Source organism: Drosophila sulfurigaster, chromosome 2L (assembly GCF_023558435.1).
Source record: "Drosophila sulfurigaster albostrigata strain 15112-1811.04 chromosome 2L, ASM2355843v2, whole genome shotgun sequence".
Taxonomy (NCBI): Eukaryota; Metazoa; Arthropoda; class Insecta; order Diptera; family Drosophilidae; genus Drosophila; species Drosophila sulfurigaster.
The window spans coordinates 3,738,650-3,761,413 of NC_084881.1; the positions used below are offsets into that span (position 1 = coordinate 3,738,650).

At 34.5% G+C, this 22,764-nt stretch overlaps 5 protein-coding genes across 8 annotated transcripts; 3 read left to right on the forward strand and 2 right to left on the reverse strand.

Annotated features, from left to right (window-relative positions):
* Window positions 1-103: 103 nt before the first annotated feature.
* On the reverse strand, window positions 104-2,873 carry LOC133842842 (uncharacterized). 3 transcript variants are annotated; one of them, XM_062276110.1, is made up of 4 exons: window positions 2,851-2,873; window positions 1,982-2,186; window positions 1,794-1,917; window positions 104-336 (listed from the first exon to the last, which is right to left on the reverse strand). In XM_062276110.1, exons 1-4 carry the CDS (start codon window positions 2,855-2,857, stop codon window positions 250-252), a joined length of 423 nt encoding a protein of 140 aa, XP_062132094.1. In that variant the 5' UTR covers window positions 2,858-2,873; the 3' UTR covers window positions 104-249. The 3 variants fall into 3 exon arrangements, with proteins under 3 accessions (XP_062132094.1, XP_062132102.1, XP_062132110.1); XM_062276118.1 differs by lacking the exon at window positions 2,851-2,873 and adding an exon at window positions 2,732-2,844; XM_062276126.1 differs by lacking the exon at window positions 104-336 and adding an exon at window positions 1,091-1,134 and having other exon boundaries at window positions 2,851-2,872.
* Window positions 2,874-3,468: 595 nt separating this feature from the next.
* Window positions 3,469-5,160, forward strand: LOC133842801 (probable transcriptional regulatory protein Tlet_1011). The gene is given in 5 exon segments (XM_062276056.1): window positions 3,469-4,152; window positions 4,154-4,476; window positions 4,553-4,718; window positions 4,784-4,879; window positions 4,937-5,160. Coding segments are annotated over 5 exon segments (801 nt in total). The 5' UTR covers window positions 3,469-4,041; the 3' UTR covers window positions 5,042-5,160.
* LOC133842755 (double-strand-break repair protein rad21 homolog) lies at window positions 5,055-8,021 on the reverse strand. Its single transcript, XM_062275972.1, has 2 exons — window positions 5,367-8,021; window positions 5,055-5,294 (listed from the first exon to the last, which is right to left on the reverse strand). Exon 1 carries the CDS (start codon window positions 7,927-7,929, stop codon window positions 5,746-5,748), a length of 2,184 nt encoding a protein of 727 aa, XP_062131956.1. The 5' UTR covers window positions 7,930-8,021; the 3' UTR covers window positions 5,055-5,294; window positions 5,367-5,745.
* A 207-nt stretch (window positions 8,022-8,228) lies between these two features.
* Window positions 8,229-10,007, forward strand: LOC133842811 (MOB kinase activator-like 3). Of its 2 annotated transcripts, none has more exons than XM_062276074.1 (6): window positions 8,229-8,387; window positions 8,524-8,674; window positions 8,751-8,874; window positions 8,931-9,034; window positions 9,540-9,655; window positions 9,719-10,007. In XM_062276074.1, the coding sequence occupies exons 1-6, from the start codon at window positions 8,346-8,348 to the stop codon at window positions 9,836-9,838; spliced, it is 657 nt and encodes a 218-aa protein (XP_062132058.1). In that variant the 5' UTR covers window positions 8,229-8,345; the 3' UTR covers window positions 9,839-10,007. The 2 variants fall into 2 exon arrangements, with proteins under 2 accessions (XP_062132058.1, XP_062132052.1); XM_062276068.1 differs by having other exon boundaries at window positions 8,241-8,393.
* Window positions 10,008-11,655: 1,648 nt separating this feature from the next.
* On the forward strand, window positions 11,656-20,479 carry LOC133842780 (aristaless-related homeobox protein). Its single transcript, XM_062276034.1, has 6 exons — window positions 11,656-12,184; window positions 13,504-13,671; window positions 15,170-15,486; window positions 16,874-16,931; window positions 19,795-20,093; window positions 20,154-20,479. The coding sequence occupies exons 1-6, from the start codon at window positions 11,773-11,775 to the stop codon at window positions 20,328-20,330; spliced, it is 1,431 nt and encodes a 476-aa protein (XP_062132018.1). The 5' UTR covers window positions 11,656-11,772; the 3' UTR covers window positions 20,331-20,479.
* The last annotated feature ends 2,285 nt before the right edge of the window (window positions 20,480-22,764 follow it).

The window sequence follows — 22,764 nt, forward strand, 5'->3', positions numbered from 1 at the left end:
CCATCTTAGTCTCGCAGTACATTGTTTATATCACTTTATTCAAATTCCAAGAAAAAAGACATAATTTATTTTAATTGTTTTCATTTTTAAATATGTTAGACAATTTATTTTAATTGTTTTGATTTTTTAATGTGTTAGACAGATTCGGTATTGAAGTAAAATTCGGTATTACTTTGATCATATTATTAGGAAATATTTTAGCTCTCATATAATCTACAAGTATTTAATGCTCATCTATGTATGTCGGGTTCAGTTGGTAAGCTTATCAAAATTCATGAATCGCTTAAGTCGTGCACCGTTGAACGGCTCTTCGCTGCCCGGAGGAAATTTGCGCATCTAAATCAAAGTATTTAAATGAAAATAGAAATAGATAGACAGATAATGAGTCACTTATGTAATGGAGAAGAGTAATAGGTGAAACACTACTTACTTACAATTTGCAAATAATAAAGTTCTTATTGAAAAATGAAAATTTGATAAAAAGAAATATAAGAACAATTTTTTTTTTTTTTTAATTCTGGTATGAGTATCCCAAAACCATAATCCCATGAATGAGATACATAGGTAATATGATATTAGTTTAAACCAGTATCAGATTATCTATGTATGCTATAAACATCTAGTTTCGAAAACATATTCTAGAAACCAGCGCTAAGTGCTAATGTTTTCCTATAATATAAGTTGATATGAATCTAATTGAAAATCAATTTTGCATATCACTTTTGACAAAAAATCTTTAAATCGAAAGTGATTTAGCTTGATTTTTAAATTGTATACAATCATATTTAATTACAAAATATGATAATTTCTATACATTTTGTTATAGTTTTTTAGTTGTGTTGTGTATAATAAAAGTCGTTCTAAGTATAGGTACAGAATATGTATGTATGCATATATATGTATAGGTATTGGAGTATATGTGTGTATGTATATGGATAATTGTAAGTACAGCATGTATTGCGGTATTTAGTCGTGTGATCCAATTACTGAAAGCCGCCAGCGTATTGTGCGTATGATAATGTACAATACATAATTTAAGTATGGTATGTTGTTGCTGTTTCAATTCAAGGTGTTAGGGTTTGTTGTATTGTTTTTGTGATTATTTTACTAGGGTTCGTCTTTGGCGAAACGTTTCTGCAATTAAATAAAACTCAATATTAGGCTACAATTCGTGTGGGATGTCTCTAAATTATTAATTAAATTATAAATTTTATTTATTTGCTTTTTCATCTAATGGTGCCTCCAGAAACAATAAAGCAAAAGTGGGTTGTTTTGTAAAGTGCATTTATCATTTACTTACATTCATAGGCAAGGTTGTAATTCTATCATCTATTATTTATTATTGATTATAGCATTATTGAATACTGTATATTAAAAAGTTATTTTAGTTGAAGCCGACTATCATCCGTTATTTTTACAAATATTTGATAAAGGTCTTTTCCAAGCTCCAATTTCAAAGCAGTCGCAGTGAATATAACCAATTTATTTCAAAATGGAGTTCAGAACAGGTTTTAATGTGAATATTTTGGTAAGGCGGTAATGTTAGTTATTTATAAAAATATAGTGGTAATATCAATATTTTGGTGAGAAAACTTAAATCATCAGATAAACTCAAAATAGTTGTGTTTATTGACCATATGATTTATTCGAATACCAATCTAACGGCCACAGCACAAGTCTCTAACTTATAACCCAAAATAATTAAAATCAACTTTTTATCCAACCGTAGAAAACCTTCTCATTTTCCTAAATTAAATTTAACAAGCCCTTTCACTTATGATGTTTCAACTTACCATAATTCTATATTTTTCCTTGCATGCATAATCTGACTCGTCAATATCCATATAACAGTCCGATTTATATTCGGGAGGTAAAGGATTTCCTTCGTATTCACACAATTTGTGCAGTGGCCGTGCTCTATAATATATTTTGCATTAAATTAAGATTTAAGAATTTCTAACAAAATGTATTGTGTGCTTACGTGACAATGATTTTGTTCATTGAAGACGGTTTCTGCATCGGACAATAAAATACATCAGGTGTCTTTTTATCGAATACTATTTTCCTCATCATATCCTTCTCTTTGAGTAAAGCTTTATCACCAAATGTAGCCAAGCTGCTGCACAACAGTGTGGCAAATATAGCTATCGAAAATAGTGGAGCCTTCATATTGAAGTGATCGCAATCTGTAATTAGGTTGATTAAAATACTATATACTATTTATAGATATATTAACATAAATATTTTGATTTTCGCTGGCACGATTTCTTTTCATTGTAATGGAATCCTGCAATAAATTTAACATTTTTGAAATTTATTTAACCCGGAACTTAACATTAGAGCTTATATTCCATTCATATTATTGTGCAGATTTCTTCGGCCCGGTTTAAAATTAAAAAAAAAAATAATCATGATCTCATCAGCAACAAGCTCAATCAGTTTTAGTCAATTCTCCCACACGAAAAGACAGGTGTCCACATCATAAGTAATTTCTTATTATGGGCAGTTTTTGCTTATTTTGCATTTGACGTGTATATTCTCCTAATATGACACTAATTATTCAGTAAATAATGTTTGTTACAAGGTTAAAGTAATGTCATAAAACATAAACATGTAACCTTGATTACTTCAATGCCTTTAATGCATATTTTTCCATCTAAGTTCGTAAGTATGAACATCCACCATAAAACTTCTTCGAATAGCGTTCACTTCTTTAAACAAAAAAAGATACCTTTGAATACTTAAAATTGAGCAAATAATTGTAACAAATTGTACGTACAAATAAAAATATTGCCAGGAAAAACGCACTTTTCTCAACCCAACTTTAATTTAAACTGTTGTCCGTCTTACATGTCATGCTTGCAAATACTACCAAAAGCTGTGCATTGAAAAAGCTCTTAAGGCCTAAAGACAATGGCAATTTACATTTGTTGTTGTTTTTCAAAACCGGTTTCTTGGCCAGTCAATAGAAACAAATTCATTGTTGCACACAGATAAATCTAGGTTTGAAGCAAGTAGAAAGTTTTTGGTATATTTTTAATAGTGAAACAAATGACGAAAATTGTTATAATTATTATTAAAGAGTAATATCCAAACATTAATTAAGATGTTATTAAGATGTAAATTCAAATAAATACAGATTTTTTATATCGGATTGTTATCGATAGAATAAGTAATGTAGTATTTTTAAAAATTATATTTTGATTTGGGATTGCGGTCACTCTGTACTTTGTAGACTGACGCTCTTTAAAAATGTTGACGATAAGAATTTAACATAGAAAAGGTTTGCCCCGCTTGCACCATTGCCTCAGTTTCCTTCATCGGCATGTTAAACGATTCTCAGCAGTCAGAGCAGAAACTTGGTTTGGCAGAAATGCTATACGAGTGCATATCCAATAAACCCAAATGATCCTTTACCAAAGCAGATTTGCTTGTCATGCGTGTTTGCTTCTCAACATTTTAAAAACTTCCAGCGCAGATGGGCGCAAAGCAAACAATTCTTTTGCCAATACTTTTTAATGTGAAACTTGTCATTTACAAAATGTGCTGCAAAATCGACAATGCGAGGATCTGTGCAAGCGCAGTCAAAGCTCCAAGTATTCAATAGTCACTCGAAAAGTCCAAAGGCGTTCGCACAGAGCGGGTACCTCCAACCTATTTGCGAGTTCATATCGTTGGGCGTCCATTCAAATGTTCTCAGTACCCGAACTTCATAATCACAGAGGATATCATTCAGAAGAAATTATCCGAAGGAATTTCCCCGCGTGGAAACGTTGTATAATCTCTCTTTTGATGAACAGCCCTACAAATGCGTCCATTGCCCAAGGAGTTTTAAATTCGGGGCAGTCGTGTGAGTACTCACAATAGAACAGACAAGCCATCCGCCAAACACCTGAAAATTGAATAATTTTTTAGTCATTTGCATGATGACAACCCTACAATATCGATACGCTTTTTATCGATAGCTGCACACTACAATCGCATGCGGTTGCTTTTAGTAAAAATATACATAGTTATTTAATACAGTTTTGCGTACAAAAAATGTTTCGACGCTTATCCCTAATTGGCATTCAAAATGTTAAGATACAATTTAATCAATGTGACATTCGCGGCATGGCCGGCCATTCAAAATGGGCGAATATAAAACATACATATAAAGGCCCAAAAAGACGGACAGCGAGCAGCGTTGTTCACAAAGATTTCCAGGCAAATTCGTTTAGCAGTTCAAGAGGGCAAATCGGCGGATCCGGCTGTTAACTCTCTACTGCGGTCGGAAATAGATCATGCTCTAAAGAAAAACATGCCTATTGGAACCATACAAAACACAATCAAGAAGTGCCAGGGTAACAAGGCGCAGTTGAGGAAACATCGACTGGATATACGATTCAAGAGAAACGTATACTTAATATGCAGCATTTATACCGACAATATTGCCCAAGTTAAGATGGACTCAACGGCAATGATCAAGAAATCTGGGTAAGTTTAAATTCTTACGAAAGCAATACTACAAGAAACCACATTTAATCACACCCCAAGAACAAATTATTTTCAGCGGTGTTCTCGTTGATGTTGGTCATATGTTTGAAGATTTTGGGCTCATTGAGACAAGATATGATAGTTCAACTACCGAAAACCTGGAGGAAAAGGCCACTGAGGACGCTATTCAATTTGGTGCCGAGGAAATTGAAGTTGTTGATGCCAAGTCTGGATTAGTTAATGCAAGTACTTTAGATGAGCGTTGAAAGAGTTTATTTATGAATAATTTCGTTTCTTCCATATTCAGTTCATCTGTACTCCAGCTCATCTAACTGGACTCAGCAAAACGTTGTCTCAGAATGGTTATTCTATTGAAAATAGCGAACATATGTTCACACCAAATGTAACAGAGACCTTGTAAAGTAGTATTTCCAAATTAATTAAATTACTTTCGTTGTAGAACCTCATACAATTGACAGTGGATGATCAAAAGGCATATGATGTATTCCTGCAAAAGCTAAGAGATGTGCCGGGCATGGAGGATATATACGACAATGTGGAGTAATGATTGATGGCTAAATTCAAATACATTGTTGTTTATTGTACATACATAATTGCTATAATTCAAATTACATGTGTTGAGAAGTGATGATGCCTGTATAATAAATTTTAAAACTATTTCAATTATGTGTTGTCGTGATCCTACTGCTAGTTGAACAAAATTTACTCTACAAAATCTTTGTCAAATGCTGTTAACAAGGCGGTAAAGTTGTAAATTGGTTACTAAAGTTGAAATTCTAGTGCTTAGATCCAGCCATCTATAAAATAAATAATATATGATAAGAGTTTACTATTTAAAGAATGTTATTTAAAGTTTGTCTGCTACTTACAGTTAGTGGAATTCATCCTTAGTAGCCATTCATCGTCATTCTCATCAATCTAGGGAACTGGGTGTGTGTTCGACTTTTATATTTGGTCACAAAAATATAATTTTATCATTTAAAATTAGCAGACAATGTTATACATATAGAATCTAATTTACTGAATTTTTTTGTTTCTCATAGCGTTTGCTTTTGTCATTTCAACAGGATATTCAATAAATACAGAAATACTTTTAAATTATAGATAATTGCTTTAAAGAAACCATCAAAACATTCCCTCAATGACTTAATAAAAGAAATATACTAAGTAATTATAAAATATTATATAATTATTTGTTTGTAATTGTAACAATTGCTGCAATATGCAACCATGCAAACATGCCAGAGTTTACAATTTCGGATTGTCGAAGAGAGGACCTCGAGTAACCGTTATGTCAGCATAGGGCACCGACTGTGTAATGTGTAACGCCTTGAATTTCTTTAGGACAAGCAGCGAGTAGAACTTTTGGGCGGCCTGTTTCCTTGAGTTCCGAACTGTTAACTGGGATAGACTCAGGTGATCGTTGTTGTTAAAATGTACTCTGACATCGAGGAAGAGTTGAGCAGCCCTCTTATTCAGCACTCGCTCCTCGAATTGTTCATCGGTTTCGTTTTCCATTTGCTCATCTGCCGGCGCATTTTGCAGTCCGACCGATGGTGGGAAATCATAATCATTCCAATCCGTCGATATTTCACATGTCTTATTGAAGTTATTCACGTCGCTGATGGGTCTTTCTTCGGTTTCGTTAAGTATCGAACTGACTTGATCGGGCGGCAGATTTGGTATGCAATCGATGTCACCTATTCCGCCATGGTGCGGTGTTAACTGTCCATGATCCAAGCCGGCGGGAGTCATATCGCCATGGTGGAAATCATCGCCCATATCATGATGACCATCGCGCGGCGTCAACGGTAGTTCATTAAGGTTAGAGAAGTTCTCCAGTTCATTGAGTGTTAACAGAGCCGGACTGCGCATATCATCGAAAATGGTAGCGTCATTCTGTGGCGCAATGCTGTCCTGTTCCTTAGCTCCAATGTCCAAAGAAACTGTTGACAAGGCCAGAGATTTCTCTTGCTCACGAATCAACTCAGGAGCGGCCAGGCTCTGTGTCAGCGTTGTGTCCGCTGCCAGCTCAGCAATGGGATTGGCTGAAGCATCATTCTTACGCTTACGTCCCTTCTTATTCACTATGATGAGTGAGCTCTCGCCTTCGTGAGCATATAGCTCCAGGGCCAGCACATCCATGGGGGCAATGTTCGAGAAGTCCTCCAGTGGTGTCGAGTGCGACAACAATTGTCGGTTGTAGTTATTTAGGAGAACTCGGGCGGGAATGGTGCGGGATGGCAGAGCGAATAGCTTCTCCACACCACCAGTCTCCTTCCAGTACATTAAACGCTTCGTTGGCGGTGCCAGATCCAATGTGGTGAGTATATCAGAAGTGTCCGCCAGTTGAGCCTTCATCTCCTCGCCCGAGATATTCTTAATTTCATCAATAATCAGTTTGCGCTTGCGCTTGGCCTTGGTGGTGCCTCTGTAAGTGGTAGCATCGATGGGTGCAAGGGCAAATCCCTCGTCATCATTCTGCACTAACGTTAAATCGTTTAATGTGGTATCTGCTCCACAGGCATTGACATCCTCATTGAAACTGTGATCCTTTGCCTGATTGAAATTATCCTCTTTGTCGTCCGCCACGGAGTTGGCCAACGAGGATGCGGGCGAGGGAGCATTATTAAAGTTGTCGATACCATCGTCATCGTCCGAGTAGTCGGGTGGATTGTTCACTTCGTCCACATCCTTATTGATACTTGTTGCCGTTTGCGGTGGCTCTCCAAAAAGATCATCCTCAAACAATGCGGGCTGTCCAAAGGAATCTCCAAAGCCGTCGCCATCGAGCCGATCACTGGGCAACTCTGATTGCGTGAGTCTAATATTTGGGTCACCCGGCTCCACGTTGGCCAGGACATCGTCATCAAACAGCTGATCATTCATATTGGCCGACAAGGGGCCGCGCATCATTTCAGGCGTGTCCGCCTCGAAGCCAATATCACCAAACCCATCATCTTGCAGAGATAGCGATAGACTACCATAATCCTCGCGCATGGTTATCTCGTCTGCTCGGGATTGGTTTACAGAGAACTGCGCCTCGATATCAATGTCGTTTAACTCGGGCAGCGCAGTGTCAAAATCATGGAACACTTCGGGTAACGTGATGGCATTCACATTAGCCTCTCTGTGCCCTTCTGGTAGATCGACCATGCCGGGCCGAAAGGCCATTTTGATTTTAACAAATGCCTCATTGCAATCCGCTAATAGATATTTGGCTTTTCGCGAATATATTCGCACAACACCAAGGAGCAAATGTCCCGAAGTGCGAAGCGCCAATTTCACTTTAGGCTGTAAAATGCCCTCGACAGATTTTTCTATGTTGGTTTCAAACACATGAGCTTTTGTTATTTTCTTGTCCCAATGTGCGGCTAACCAAATTCTGGCTAGTGGCCCTTTTTTGGCCAGTATTATGTGTTCATAGAACATTTTTGTTTTTTGTTAACACAATTCTTATTTTTCTTTAATACACAAACAAAACAGAGATGCACAAACTATTAAACAACATGGCGACATCGATGTTTGCATCATTTTTCGATAACATACTATCGATAAGAACGAGTTCAATTAAATAGTACTTCACTCTATTAATGACATAATTTGACTAAAACAATAATTTAAAATGAATAAATTGAATTTTAAATATGAATTTATGATAAATTCACACTTTGAAATGGTATGATTGATAAATTCATATGGCTAACCGGTATGTTGCTGTTAGTATTTTAATCGGTATTTTTTAGTTTCACCCATTGGTCACACTGTTTTCATTATTATATGTTATGCTAAAGTAATTCAATAATTCCCAAACGAAAGTGTTTATTTCAATATAAGAACATATTACTATGGCCCTTAACGGGTTTCTTGACTTCTTTCAGAAGGGAAAGGTATGTGTATGTATTTGAAAAGCTAACAGTGGAGAGCCGGAAAGATTGTTTTTGTATCGACAAACATTGTTTTCGTTCTTATCACTGAGTATCAACGATTAAATTAGATATATTTTTAAAATGCAATTCCATGCAGACATTCAGACCAAAGAAGGGTTTCACCGCTGGAACAATTCGGTATTCACTGCATAAACAAGCCCAGGCCAGTTTGCAATCTGGCATTAATCTCCGCCTAGCAGTGCGATTACCAGAAGGCGAGAATATGAACGATTGGTTAGCGGTGCACGGTTTGTACATATTGGCATATGTATATATATACATATATTCCTTATTATTGTATATTATTTTTATTCTTATGTATAGTCGTGGACTTTTTTAACCGCATCAATCTGATTTATGGCACTGTATCCGAGTACTGTAATGAAACGACGTGTCCAACGATGAGTGGCGGTTCTCGGTATGAATATCTTTGGGCAGATGGAGATTTGTAAGGTCTTGACAGTGTTGCTTTTGCTGTATTTATTAAATTCAATTCAATTTAAGGTACAAAAAACCTACTGCACTGCCTGCCCAAAAATATATTGAACTTTTAATGGATTGGATTGAGACGCAAATCAACAATGAATCTGTATTTCCTGTATCCACTGGTAAGGCAAATGTCAACACTCAAGACTATTATACCTAAACTATTCGGGGAATTACTCCCATTTATAATGGAATTTCCAATTACGCGAAAGGAATATACAAAGTACTGTAGACTATTAAGGTTCTAAAAGGATATGGCTCTTTATAATATCGAATTCTTTGTACACCTCTTACCTTTTGCTAGATGGCTTTAAAAGGTGCCGTTGCGGGAAAATGTTTGTAAACCCCAAAAGTAGGCATCCCCGACCTTATATAATCATTATTAGCCATGAAGTTGCGAGAGACTAAGAACAGTACACATCACATTTGCTATACTAAGTCTTGCATTCATAACGATCAAGTTTGTTTTCGGTTTTGAATTTTACGTCTTGTTTGCTCAAACTTTAAGATAATTAAAAATGTATAAAATCATATAAGCGAATTGAACTTTCAGACTATACGTATTTTTATGTATATAAAAAAATACACTTTCATTCCATGTTGACTATTTTTCAACTTGTACTTCAGATGTGCCATTCCCGAAAACATTTCTGTCGCTTAGTCGCAAGATTCTGACACGCTTGTTTCGTGTTTTTGTACATGTCTACATCCACCATTTTGATAGAATTGTTACTATTGGCGCGGTAAGTAAAAAAAAAAAAACAAAAACAACATAAAATTTAAAATAAAGATTAATTTCATTACAGGAAGCACACGTAAATGCTTGCTATAAGCATTTTTATTACTTTGTGCAAGAATTTGAACTGATATCCGGAAAGGAATTGGAACCTTTGCACGAAATGACGTCCAGAATCTGTAAAGATTAATATGTTTTGAGAACATTTTAATATCTCGAAATCTCCAAAGTCATAATTGTAGGATGCTTTTAATAAATAATAAATAGCATATGTATATGTATATGAATGTATGTTAGTTCTAAGACTGTGATGTCCAAACGTACACCATTAAACAGAAACGCTAATCAGTTGTAAAAAAGTTTGTGTTCATAGATTCATTTTAGATTTGTAAATTATATATGTATGAATATGTTTTGGTAGAAGAATTTCAAAAATGTACGATTCCTAACCTGTTCTAATTAGAGGCATTTTGTTTATTTTTGTTTTTTTGTTTGACAGGCAAAATAGTTACATACATTGAGAACCGGAAATGCATGTATGTATATATTATTTCGAAAGAATTCCAGTCGCTTTGAACGATTGCTTTATCAGATTGTTTAGTTTTGTTTGGGTGCTGGATACTTCAGAAAATTTTAGATAGTTAGAGTATATGGGTAATTCTCTGACGAATATCGCGTGCGACCATCTTTTCAGTAAACAAAAAAAAAAACATAACCTGAAACAATTTTAAAAATAAGAAATGGTAACTCTTTTAGCTCTAGATTAGTACTTTAATCAGAGCTAAGAATGGTTTTGAAATTTTCTTTCTGTTTTGCTTTCTGTTCTGATAATTGCTAAAATTAATAAATTCGTAAGCAAAACCAAAAAATTAACGATTTTATATATTTTATCGTAAAACAGAACAAGTTTCTAAAATCAATCTTAGTGCTAATCCAAAGCTTTAAGAATAACCTCCACTTATTTTTAAATTTTTTTAACTTGTTTTTTTAACTGTAAACGCGACATTTACCAGAGAATTACCCATATTACCCATATGTCTTCTTTGAGATAATTAAACATGCAACCTCATCCTCACAAGCTTATCCAGTATACTTGCTCTCTTTGAGAAAAGAGGCCTTTTAACGTTATTAATTAATTAAGTATCTCCTTAATCGACTGATAGTACTGAACTTATTTAGAAACAGTTCGTACACGTTTAATCCGGATATGAAAAACTTGCTGCTAGATAATAAATATTTTCGGTAATTTCAGTTAGTTTTTAGCCATTTATTCAAAAGGAATCCGAACAACAAAAGCAATTGAAAACAACACAGATGAGACTCCACCCACCTAGGCGATTACACACAAAATTATTAGGTGTTTTATACACGCTTAATGTGTGTATACAGCACGAACCTGGCTATAACCAATAACAGTAAAGTAGGGTTGAGCCAACAACCTACAACCACTTAACAACAACAACAACACAACATGTAAAGACCAATGAAAATAAATTGAAATCGTCGTAGGCTGGGCAATAAGAACACCTCCACTCTATACTATCCGGGGGTTGATTCGAACGTGTTGAGAGCAGTCGAGTCCCAAGAAGCGTAAGCATTACGAGCGAAATGAGAATAATGGATGAAATAATCTTTGTAATTGAATTACAAATAAGTAAAACATTGCATGTTCGCTTAAAGCACAGGTACCAAATATATATATTTATACTAAATTACGTGATAGTATTTTAAAAATAATTCTAATAGGGATATATTATGAGAATAAAAGTATATAAAAAATATCTCCAAAATACTTTTGTTGATTTAGGAATGCATTTCGACTCTCACCGTGATGAATCTTTGTGAGGGATTTACCAATATTAGTGAATGGCATGCGCAGCAGTTGAAGAGAGAAAGAGAGCAACTGAGAGGGAGAAAGAGAGAGCCAAGACGTAGTTTTGTTAGCTTTGTTGTCCAAAAAGGACCTGTAATGCTATTGGCCTTCGCTGCGAAGTAGTCGAGCGTTTAATTTCAGAAGAGCAACTATGCATCGGAGTAAAAGTGCTGTGAATCAACCATATAATAATAATTATTCCATATAAATGAACTTATGTGACCGTGCGTGTAACGTCTTCATTAAAAAAGATGGAGCAATTAGCGCAGTTTGTAAATAAATCATTTGAATTCAATTTAACTAACAATCGGGTTAACAATTTATTCAACTCAATGACCAGTGCTCGCATTCAAAAACTAACCGAAGCGACTAATTCGATATTAGTCAACTCCCAAAGATTAACTCACAGTGGTTCCGTTGAAGTCTCTCCCAACGATGAAGAATCTATGGATATTGATATTACTGATATATCTGTCGCCGAGGACAGCAGTTATGAAGATGAGGCTATTGTGTCCAAGCCTCTGTCCTTAGTCAAAATTCGAACTATCGATCCGAAACCAATTGTTTCCGTCGCTAATAGTGAAGTTATTCGAAAGTCTGATGCCTCTAAGCCCAAAAACTGGCTAATATCTGATCTTCTAATATCGGATGCGGATTCAGAAGGTAATTTTAAATCAATGCGTGGACCTCATGTTCATATATATATATATATATTTTTTTTTTTTTTTTAATTTCAATGGGTTGGTAGATTATTTCATTATATAATTAATATAAATTTAAGAAAAGAAAGACAAGGTAAAACTGCAACGGATAAAAAAAAACTTATATGTCTTTAGATTGAACAATATACATTGTGTGCGTATAGAAAAATATAATATATGACTTTTATGGGATAAACTGTGTAGAGTGTTCAATACGCTCAGCGTATTTGGAATTTTAATATATGCTTTTGGGGTATATTCAAAAATAGTTATTGATTCAAAATTAAGCTGCAGTCGAGTGTGTTCGACTGCAATATACACGCTACCTATATTAAATAAAAGCAAAACAGTGCGGTATTCATGATTTATACCTATTTAATATACTAAAATACACTATTACGAATGATATGATATTTAGTATATCGATAGAGTACTACATTCAAAATATACCATGCAGAACAAAATGTACCAGATTGTCAGTCAGAGCCTTTAAGACCCGACTGCAGTATTCGTTTTCTGCTATATAACATTATTTGTAAATAAAATCTTTTCTTAATTAACTTCTACTGTATTTATCTGATCACAACCGAACCAGGCAGGTATCATAAGAACTATAGTTGGAAATATTTGCACCAAACATCGTAAAACTAGCTACGAAATTACGATGGCTATTTCATTTTTTGGAATTACGAGGGGCGGAATTGATCTTCGAGTAAACATTACAATAATGCCTCTGTCGGCTGTTGGCGAAAATTTACTTTATGGGTGTCGGAGATGACTCATTCTACCTGCTATATACTTTTGCTGAAGTCATAGATTGGATAGCGGGTATACAAAATTTTGAAGTAAAGAATTTCCCATGAAAAACCGTATACATCTCTAGCGACTACTTTACACCTATGATATTGGAATATTTTTTCTTTTGTATATTTTAAAAGTAATTTTATGTTATTGCTCTCAATAAAATAATTATGTTTTAGATTTAGGTGATTCAGTTAAAGCTGGAAATTAAATAAATTGAAATGAATGAAGCTAATACTGAACCAAAATAATAGTGAATACTTCAATATGTCAGCACTATAATAATTGTAATTAATGTTGTAATAATATTTTTAAAAAATTACAAAAAAAAATCGATAAAAATCGCGTGTTTTTATTTAGTTGCTAAGGCATATTCATTCATAAATTTAAATATATTAAATGGATAGCCTTCCTTGTCATTCTATAGTTAGCTATCTTATAGATATCAGAATATTAAATCATTTCGTTTGTTAATTTCAGATGAAAGTAAAAAACAAACATCAACTGTGAGCGATCAAAAACCATGTACTGTACACACATCTAAGAACAATAATGATAGCAATCTTGAGTTGTGTTCTACATGTCCCGATGTAAATTTGCAAACAAATAGCAAGTGCGTTAAGGATATTCCATATTATGATGCCGAAAGTAAGTAAAAGCAAGTAAGAAAACTACAGTCGAGAGTGCTCGACTATGAGATACCGGATACCCATTTTGAATAACAGCAAAATAGTGCGGTATTCATTTTGAAATATACCAAATTAATTATGGCCAAAATACTACAAATACACCTTAGGCTATTTTAGGTATTTTAATACAGTACTACATTCAAAATATGCCCGATTCTTAAAGAGAACAAATGCTGTCGATTATTATAGTCGAAAATTACTTATAGTCTCTGAGATCTAGGTGTTCATATGGATAGACGGACGTGCCTAGTTCGTCTCGACTGTTGATCAAGAATATATCGGAGATGCCTCCTTACCCCTGCTACATACATTTCCTACCGACAAAAAGTATTATTACAGTACCCTTCTACCCTATGGGTAGCTGGTATAATAAATGTGTTTTTTTAAATAATATCCGCAATATATCTTTTTATAGAATTAAATAAGAGCGCGGGACTTAACAATCTAATTAATTCAAGAAGACTAATAATTAAATAATAACAAAATAAATTAAATTTGATCTTTTAAAACCTTATTAAAATATCGCCATTTTAGTGTGTTTGGCGCTGAAGTCTCAGATATATTAACATGATATTTAATTTGGATACATCACATTAAAATCACTTAAAGCAAGCAAGAGAGGTGCATTTAACGTTGTACTATAATACAGCATTTAAACCATTTAAAATTTACCTAGCTCGAATTCTTTTCTTGTGTAAGTACACATAACTCAAGGACAGCGGTATAATTATATGTAATCATTAATCATTAAATCTACATTAAAATCTTTTCTACAACTTACAATTTTACAACTGTGTGCATCCAGCAGGCTGAAGCAGTCATCTTCTAACCCTAATGGATCAGCGTCAGTAGCCTAGATGATATAGTCATAGTACGTCTGTCCGTCTGTCCGTCTGAACACCTAGATCTCAGAGATTATAAGAGATAGAGCTATAATTTTTCGACAGCATTTGTTATTTTTGCACGCAGATCAAGTTTGTTTCAAATTTTTGCTACGCCCACTTCCGAATAACAATCGTAATTTTAAAGCTAGAGCCATGAATTTTGGTATATACAATAATAACTGTAGGAATTGTGATTCCCAATTTTGTTGCAATCAGATAAATATTGTCGAAGTTATTAAAGAAATACTTGTATTGCACTCTATAGTACAGCTTGAATGTAGTACCACATCAATATACCAAATATACAATTTCATACGTTTTTTAGTATTTTATGATATTTTGTTTTCGGTATATTTTGAGAATATTACCGCAAAATTTTGCTTTTACTCAAAATGGGTAGCGGGTATCTCACAGTCGAGCATACTCGACCGTAGATTTTCTTATTTGTTGTTTTTGGAATGGGGTTTTCTTTCTGTGAGAGCTTTTCATTTTGCTAGAGAAAATATGAAATATTTAAAATAAACGGGCTTATAGCATTTATTGTAAATATTTAACAATACGATATTTTTTTAGAATTAAAAACGTCAGCATCAATTACAATAAACCTTAACGAATGTTCCGACGATAGCAATTCTCCTGACATTCACTCAACTAAAGGTGGCGCTTCTTCAGAGAAATGTGTTTCCCCGGAACCACAAGCAAGTGTAGGAGATAATTTTGGACGAATGGAAGCCTCAGGACTTAGCAGTAAACAGAGAAGATCTCGAACAAATTTTACATTGGAGCAACTAAACGAATTGGAACGGCTTTTCGAGGAGACTCACTATCCAGACGCCTTCATGCGAGAGGAATTGAGTCAGAGACTAGGTCTCAGTGAAGCACGAGTACAGGTAATTAGGCTTGAAAATTGTGTATTGCAATAAATTTTAAGTACAATTCTGGAGTGAGATTTGAAGTAATGACCAGCAGTTGATCTAACAAATTGAAATTCAATTGATATTCATTATACGAGTACTTTTTATTAGGATGGGAGATTTTATCCTAGATTCCAATCTGAAGTCCTTATAATCAATTTGACTTTTCCACCACCAAGAGAGCAAGTGATATGGGGTGTTAAGTGGTTTACGCCGCCGCTGCCGCCCATGACAACAATTATGCCCAAGGAAGGAAACAATGTAGAAACAACAGGGGGCCGATTACAACTTAAATGCTCAATCAGGGCGGCTCTTAATGGACCACTATGTGGTATTATATGACCTAACAAAACAGTTACAAACTGGTTCTTTCACTTGTAATAAATTACAATTCCCTTCGACTTCTAGTAAAAGCATTCAAACTAATAGAAATGACCAAACGCTATTACCCGAGGAATGTCACGATAAGATAAATAGACATTTTATAAGGCCAGTCAAATGACACTTGCTTCTTTGGTGTCTAAAATTGTTGTTACGATCTTTCATCTGAAAAATAAATTAATAAATGGAATATGATACTCTATAAATGAAGAAGTTTATTCAATTAATAATAACGCAACTATAATGCGTTGATACTTTTTATACCCGCTAACCGTAAAAGAGTATTATAGCGTTGTACTCGCAGGAAATGTATATAGCAGGTGAATCCTACATATCCGATATAGCCATGTCCGCCTATCTGTCTGTCCCAACCAACACCTTAATAGATCTCAGAGATTATAAGAGATAGAAGTATAATTTTTTTGACAGCACTTAGTATACTCATTTGCTATACTTTATGAATCATACCACAATTTTCTTATTATATATTTATCGAAAATATGTAGGGGTATCTCACAGTCGACCTCACTCGACTATAGCTTCTTGACTTGTTATACCCGCTACCCATAGGGTAGAAGGCTATTATAACATTGTGACTCCATACATATGTATTCTTTTTATATGTATTCTTGATCAGCGTCAATAGCCGTGAAGATGTAGCCATGTCCGTCCGTATGAACACCTAGATCTCAGAGACAATAATTTTTTTCTACGGCACTTGTTATGTTTGTACGCAGATCAAGTTTGCTTCAAATTTTTGCCAGGCCTACAAAACGGGCAGGGGGTATTTCACAGTCGAGCACACTCGACTGTAGCTTTTCTACTTGTCTTTTGATTTTACACAAGAATTATTTACGTGTGACAAATTCATTGCACGCACTAAATTACAAGTTTGTTACCATCATTAATCATTGCTGCTTTCGCATCTATAAAAACATTAAAAATAAGTAGAAAGTATATTCAATTTTGTTTGTGTTTTTAGGTTTGGTTTCAAAATAGAAGAGCTAAATGCAGAAAGCATGAAAATCAAATGCATAAAGGTAAGCAAACAAGTATGAAATCTGTGAAAATCTTTCTTGATATTCTGGTTGGTTTTTTTTTGTGATAATCGTAAAATACATTACATGTGTACAAAAGTGATATTTTATTTTTTTACAATATAGTTAATGCACCGATGTGGCTAGAAACAAATTTTTGCATTAAGAGAGGGTGGCCGTCAGGTAAAAATCATGTAATATAGTACTTAGTAAAGGGGTATTGAGTATCTGCAAATATGGCGTATAACTGAAAAATAATGAGCTATTTAATGATACCAGACACTTAACACATAATAATCGGAACTTCTTCGTTTATACATACTTGGCCCCTTCTCGAAGTCATTAACAAACTTTTTGATGAATGGGAGAGAGTATCCCAAGGACGGGTTACGCTAACGATTTTAAGAGTGGAAAATTGCTGTTAACAGATAGATTAATGCATTTATCATGTTAACATGAAGTAATGAAGTAGAAATAATTTTGGTGTACATACATTTAGAGAATATACATATATTTTAGGCATAAACAAATTTAGATATTATTTTACCTAAGGCAGCGTTGGTTTGTTCAAATCAGTGCCTTTTACATTTTTACTTAGTCCTTTCTGGTTGATAAAGTTTTTCGGTTGCCACAATAAAATGTAGATTTTATGATATGTACAGCCGAAGTTAAACAACATCCTGTACGCTTGTTTGATATAAAAATTAAAATTATCGCACAATTTTGAATATCGCATCTGCCGTGATTTTCGCTCGGTAGTGCTCCATAGAGAATTCCCCTTTGGACATACAAACAAATACTTATATATTCGGTACGCTATGGCAGGCGACACAAATCATTGCCAACTTAATCAAATTAAATATTCGAGCCGTAAAAGTGGAAAATAAAAATGTTATCGACTGAGCAGGGGGCGTTGATGAATAGCAGCGGCCAAATCAGAGTCCGAAGGGTGGTGAGGCACGAGTAAACGAGAGAGACACAGGAAAAGAGAGTAGGAAGAGAAAGAGAGATAGATATAGAGCTGGGTTAGACTGGTATTGGGATTGAGAGAGGGAATCTGTTTGATATATTAACGATGAGACATTTGAATAAACTGTGAAACCGTAACATATTGTGTCAACCAGTTGGGAGAATTAAGAAGCTACAACCATTAAGACAACTGTGGCATTCCTGTTAAGCTCTAAACCTTCAACATTTACTTAACTAATTGCACCGCTCTTTTAAATTTGCATAAATTAAAATCAGCTCCATGTTTTGCATAGAGACGGGATGGATTCTAGCTTAGTCTGGCTTTTGCGGGGTGGGACAGTTAGAAAGAGTCAACCAAAGTACAAGATAAAAAGAGTAAAAGAGGTGGATAGAGGTTTTACAGTAAGTTTTCAATTTGTATGAAAGGGTTTTCGAGTCTCTACAGAGCCTATAACCACGTCAGACGAGGTGAAGTTTATCAAAGTACCAATCACATTCATAAAGAAGTGCATTACACAGATATCTTTATAATTGCCTACAAATAATTTTTGAATTGCTGTTGGATCGAATGATTGCATAAGTCCATATCATATTTTCCTCAATTATTCTTTAGTAATTTCAATAAACAATACAAATATACATCCATATAATTTACATAACATAGTAAGGCTCTGTTATTGCATCCTTCCCACATAGCAGATATTCACGCAGCTGGATATTATTTACTGTATTATGTAGATGCCAACCAGCGTCTGGGTTCAGACAACTCGACGGGGCATCACATGTAGACTTTCTGGTTCACTAAATGTTCCCTTTTAACTCTTGACTGACCGTTAAATAAGGGTGTAAAATATTGTTAAGAGTTTGTTTATGACACAAACATATGTACCTGCTGGCTAAGAGGTATCTTAAGTGCTCTCAATTTGTCTAGTCTCGCTTGTCTCACGTATGAATTTATGATTTACTAACGAGAATAAAATCTTCCATTTGCAAAGTAATCAGCATTAGTTTTTCGTAATATCTTAATGATTTACTGTATATAGTAAATTGTTGTTAAATCACTTATCTAAAATGCGAAATGAAATGTGTTTAGTGTCCTCGACCGTGACTGAGATAGAGAGGCTGGGATAAAGTAATCAAATTAAAATTCGAATAAAAAAAGGTAAGTGCGCAAAAAGAAAAATGAAGACAGAAGCGAGTCGGGGCGGAAAGACGGCAACAGATAGAGAAGGTATCATTTTATGGATTTATATCAATTCTCAGACTTTTTATAGTCACGAAAGAGAAATAGCCCTAAAAGCAAAACGCAGCATAAAAGACGAAGCTAACCTGGTCCTGGGCTTGCGGTCCCAGGAGTGTCATTTTGATATGTGTCCGTCTAGCCCAGCTTCGGTGGGCTGTAGCCGGGTGATGGAGAAGGAAGTGGGAGTTAACCTCACAACTCGAGGGTGTTTTCATGGCAATAAATTAGAAAATGAATTCAATTACTTGTCACGAATTTTTGTACCGATTTGCCAAATTGGGATGCTCATTTGTATTTGTATATATGTATGTGTGTAGTCGGTCTTGATTCCAGGTTCAACCACATACATATGTGAGGGCCTTGTGGCTCTACGTAAATTATGTATGTATGTATGTACATACGAAGCTTAAATTTAATAAAAATTTCAACACATTAAAAAAAATAGATCAGGAGAGCTCTAGCAAATTCATCTAAATATACTTTTAATTTAGAGACATATGATACTTTGAGATCCAGTTTGCAATTCAACAATTTATTAACATTTAGACTTCTTTACGATATTAGGATTGCCTCACCTATTAATATATACGTATATATATTTATGTTTTATTAGAGAAGTACATCTGTAACTTACATAGCAAAAACCTTTTGCAGGCATTTTATTAAGCAGTCGCAGCCCCCCAGTGGCCACTCCTCTGGAACCATGTCGCGTTGCGCCATATGTCAACCTGGCTACAATAAGGAGTACCAGTGCTTCTATAATGCCCTCTGCTGGAGGTATAAGCAATGTGCAGCAGCCACCTAGCAAGAGTGGAACTACTATTGTTGGCAGCCGTGTTGCATCGCCGTCGGCTGTGGCAACTGCAGCCGCAGAGCATTTTACGGGCAGCGTTGCCGCTGCTGCAGCATTCTCTGCCTTCGATCCAGCCATAATCTCGGCAGCAGCACACCAGGTAATTTTGTGTTTTAAAAGATTTCGATATTTGTTGTTCATATTCTCTTATCTTTTTCAGTACGCAGCAGCTATAAGTAATAGAAGTAGGCCCGCTGGACTTTTCCCACTGCCGCAATATCCGCTTCACTTAGCTGCATTCGCCGCCGCCCACAAGAACTCTAGTATCGCGGATCTTCGTATGAAAGCTAAGAAACATTCCGAGTCCTTAGGCCTTGAAACTGATATGGTTATTTAGTACATACTTTGCGCATCGAAATAGATATAGGCTAGACTAGAGTTGTCTATTTTAAGACAATTTACTATTAAAATAATTGATTGAACGCAAACTTACAATAATTACATTTACCATACCATATATACTAAATGTTTCTTTAAATAAATGCTTAGTTGTCTTGTTTTTTAAATATACGAAATCTTTATTTGAACGAAGGGCAAAACACAGTTACAGATTATATTTATAAAAATTAAAGTTCTTTAAATACGTACAACCTATAATACATACATTTTGAAATGTTATATTTTTTTAGGTTATACATTATATTTATAAAAATGTAAGTTGTCTAAATATTACACAAAAACAAGTAAGAAAGCTACAGACGAGTGTGCTCGACTGTGAGATACCCGCTACCCATTTTGAGTAAAAGCAAAATTTTGCGGTAATATTCTCAAAATATACCGAAAACAAAATATCATAAAATACTAAAAACGTATGAAATTGTATATTTGGTATATGGATGTGGTACAACATTCAAGATATGCTATAGAGTGCAAAATATACCAGATTGTCAGCCAAAGCATAAACATAGAAAGTAGGCGTTTTTACCCATACAAAAGTATTTCTTTAATAACTTCGACTATATTTATCTGATCGCAATCAGGAATCACAACTACTATAGTATGTACCAAACCTGTTACATACATTTCCTGCCGGCATGTGCATGTGGGTATGCAAGCACACAATTGTTACATTAGTGACGTACAATCACTGGGAAAATTCTTTGCAAGATAAAAAAGATTTATCATCTGCATGACTAAAAGGAAGAGCATATATTTAGTTGTCAGCCGCAGCAACTAAGAAAATCGTAACCTAGCTTTCAAATTAAACTTAATTCTTCTAGATAACAATTTGGCCATGACGAATATTTTGTTGTGTAGCACTTGATGTTTCCATCAGGTGGCTGGCCATGGCATTACGCCAATCCTATCTAAATCATTCCTCGGCCAATTTGCTAGTGTGCTTAGTTAGGATCATTATCCTGCTGAAATGGGCATGTTTTCCTTAGAATGCGGCAGCACGACGTTTCTTAATATGCATACATATAGTATTTACATACGCGTACTGGTCATCGATGATACATATGTATGTACCACACATCACCGTATAAGAAACATTTTGAAATTATTTGGAGACATGGTAGACAACGATGAATTTGAATGGATGAAATCAAAAAAGTATATAATTTAGTTAAATGATACATAATTTTTAAATTCTAAAGGTTGTTATATCCGGAACACCTACTAACCAAAAGTTGAAAAAAAATAAAATTTTGTTTATTTTGTGGTTGCCATAGGTTTTTAAAATACAACTAATTAATGTTTTAATCAAGTTAATTTTTATGGGGACCCAACAAGTCATCGAATTTTCGTCTCAAAAACCGGACGGACGCTATAAGCGGCGTCGTTATAACCGGATTCTATTGTATTAACCTTTATTCTCTTATTCAACTCATACATGTCCAAAGTTTTTCTCTGAAAGAGAGTGTTACTGTCAGAAATTTTGACATGTTTTTTATGGTTTTACGAAGTGTGGCATTGCTGTAAAATCTATAACTAGATATTAGTAGATATTAATTTTAAAATTCACCATTTCTTGTACTTCCCCATATATAGAAAGTTTGTTAGTATATTTTGGTATTTTTCTGGTCTCTTTGATTATTTCGTAGTCAGAGTGACCATTCATGTTATCATATATACTCTTTAGAGTATTGATGGCTTCGAAATACTGAAGCTTATCGAATTTAATTTATTTTCGTTCATATGTTTATATGGAGATATTGCAAATTGTTTTAAATTAAAGATTAAAAAAAATATATTTTTCAAAAATATATAAGCCGCATATATACCTAACAAAAATACTAGAATGTTAATAAATAATAACCAATTAATAGGTAGTATATTTTAGTATATTTTGAAACGAAAAATAGTGGATTTTTAAATTAAACTTGCGTTCACTCTGATTTTAGTTTCGTTTCTAGTTTCGGTCGCTCTTCAGCGAAAATTTTTATTATTTACATCTAATTTGTTTTCTAAAAAGTTTAATTTATTATGTTCATGCATATGGTTAAAGGAAGCGCAATTCTAAGATGCTTAAATACGTAAACAGCGCTAAAGTTATAGTGCGCAACGTAACAAATATCTTCCACGGTGCCGAAGATCCGATCTCCACATAAAAGTATTGAAATGAACGTAGAGTGAAAAATAAAGCAGTGACGTTTGCAGGTCTAGACGACTCTGGAGGTTGCTTTTTTTTTTGTGTGTGTGTTGTTTTGTAAGTTATTTTTCGTGATACTTCTTTTAAAAACGAATATGTGTTTGCCAAGTGTTTGTCTGTGTGATGTACGATAGTTTTTTTTAAGCTTTGGAGTTTGACCTTTCATTCTCCTTACATC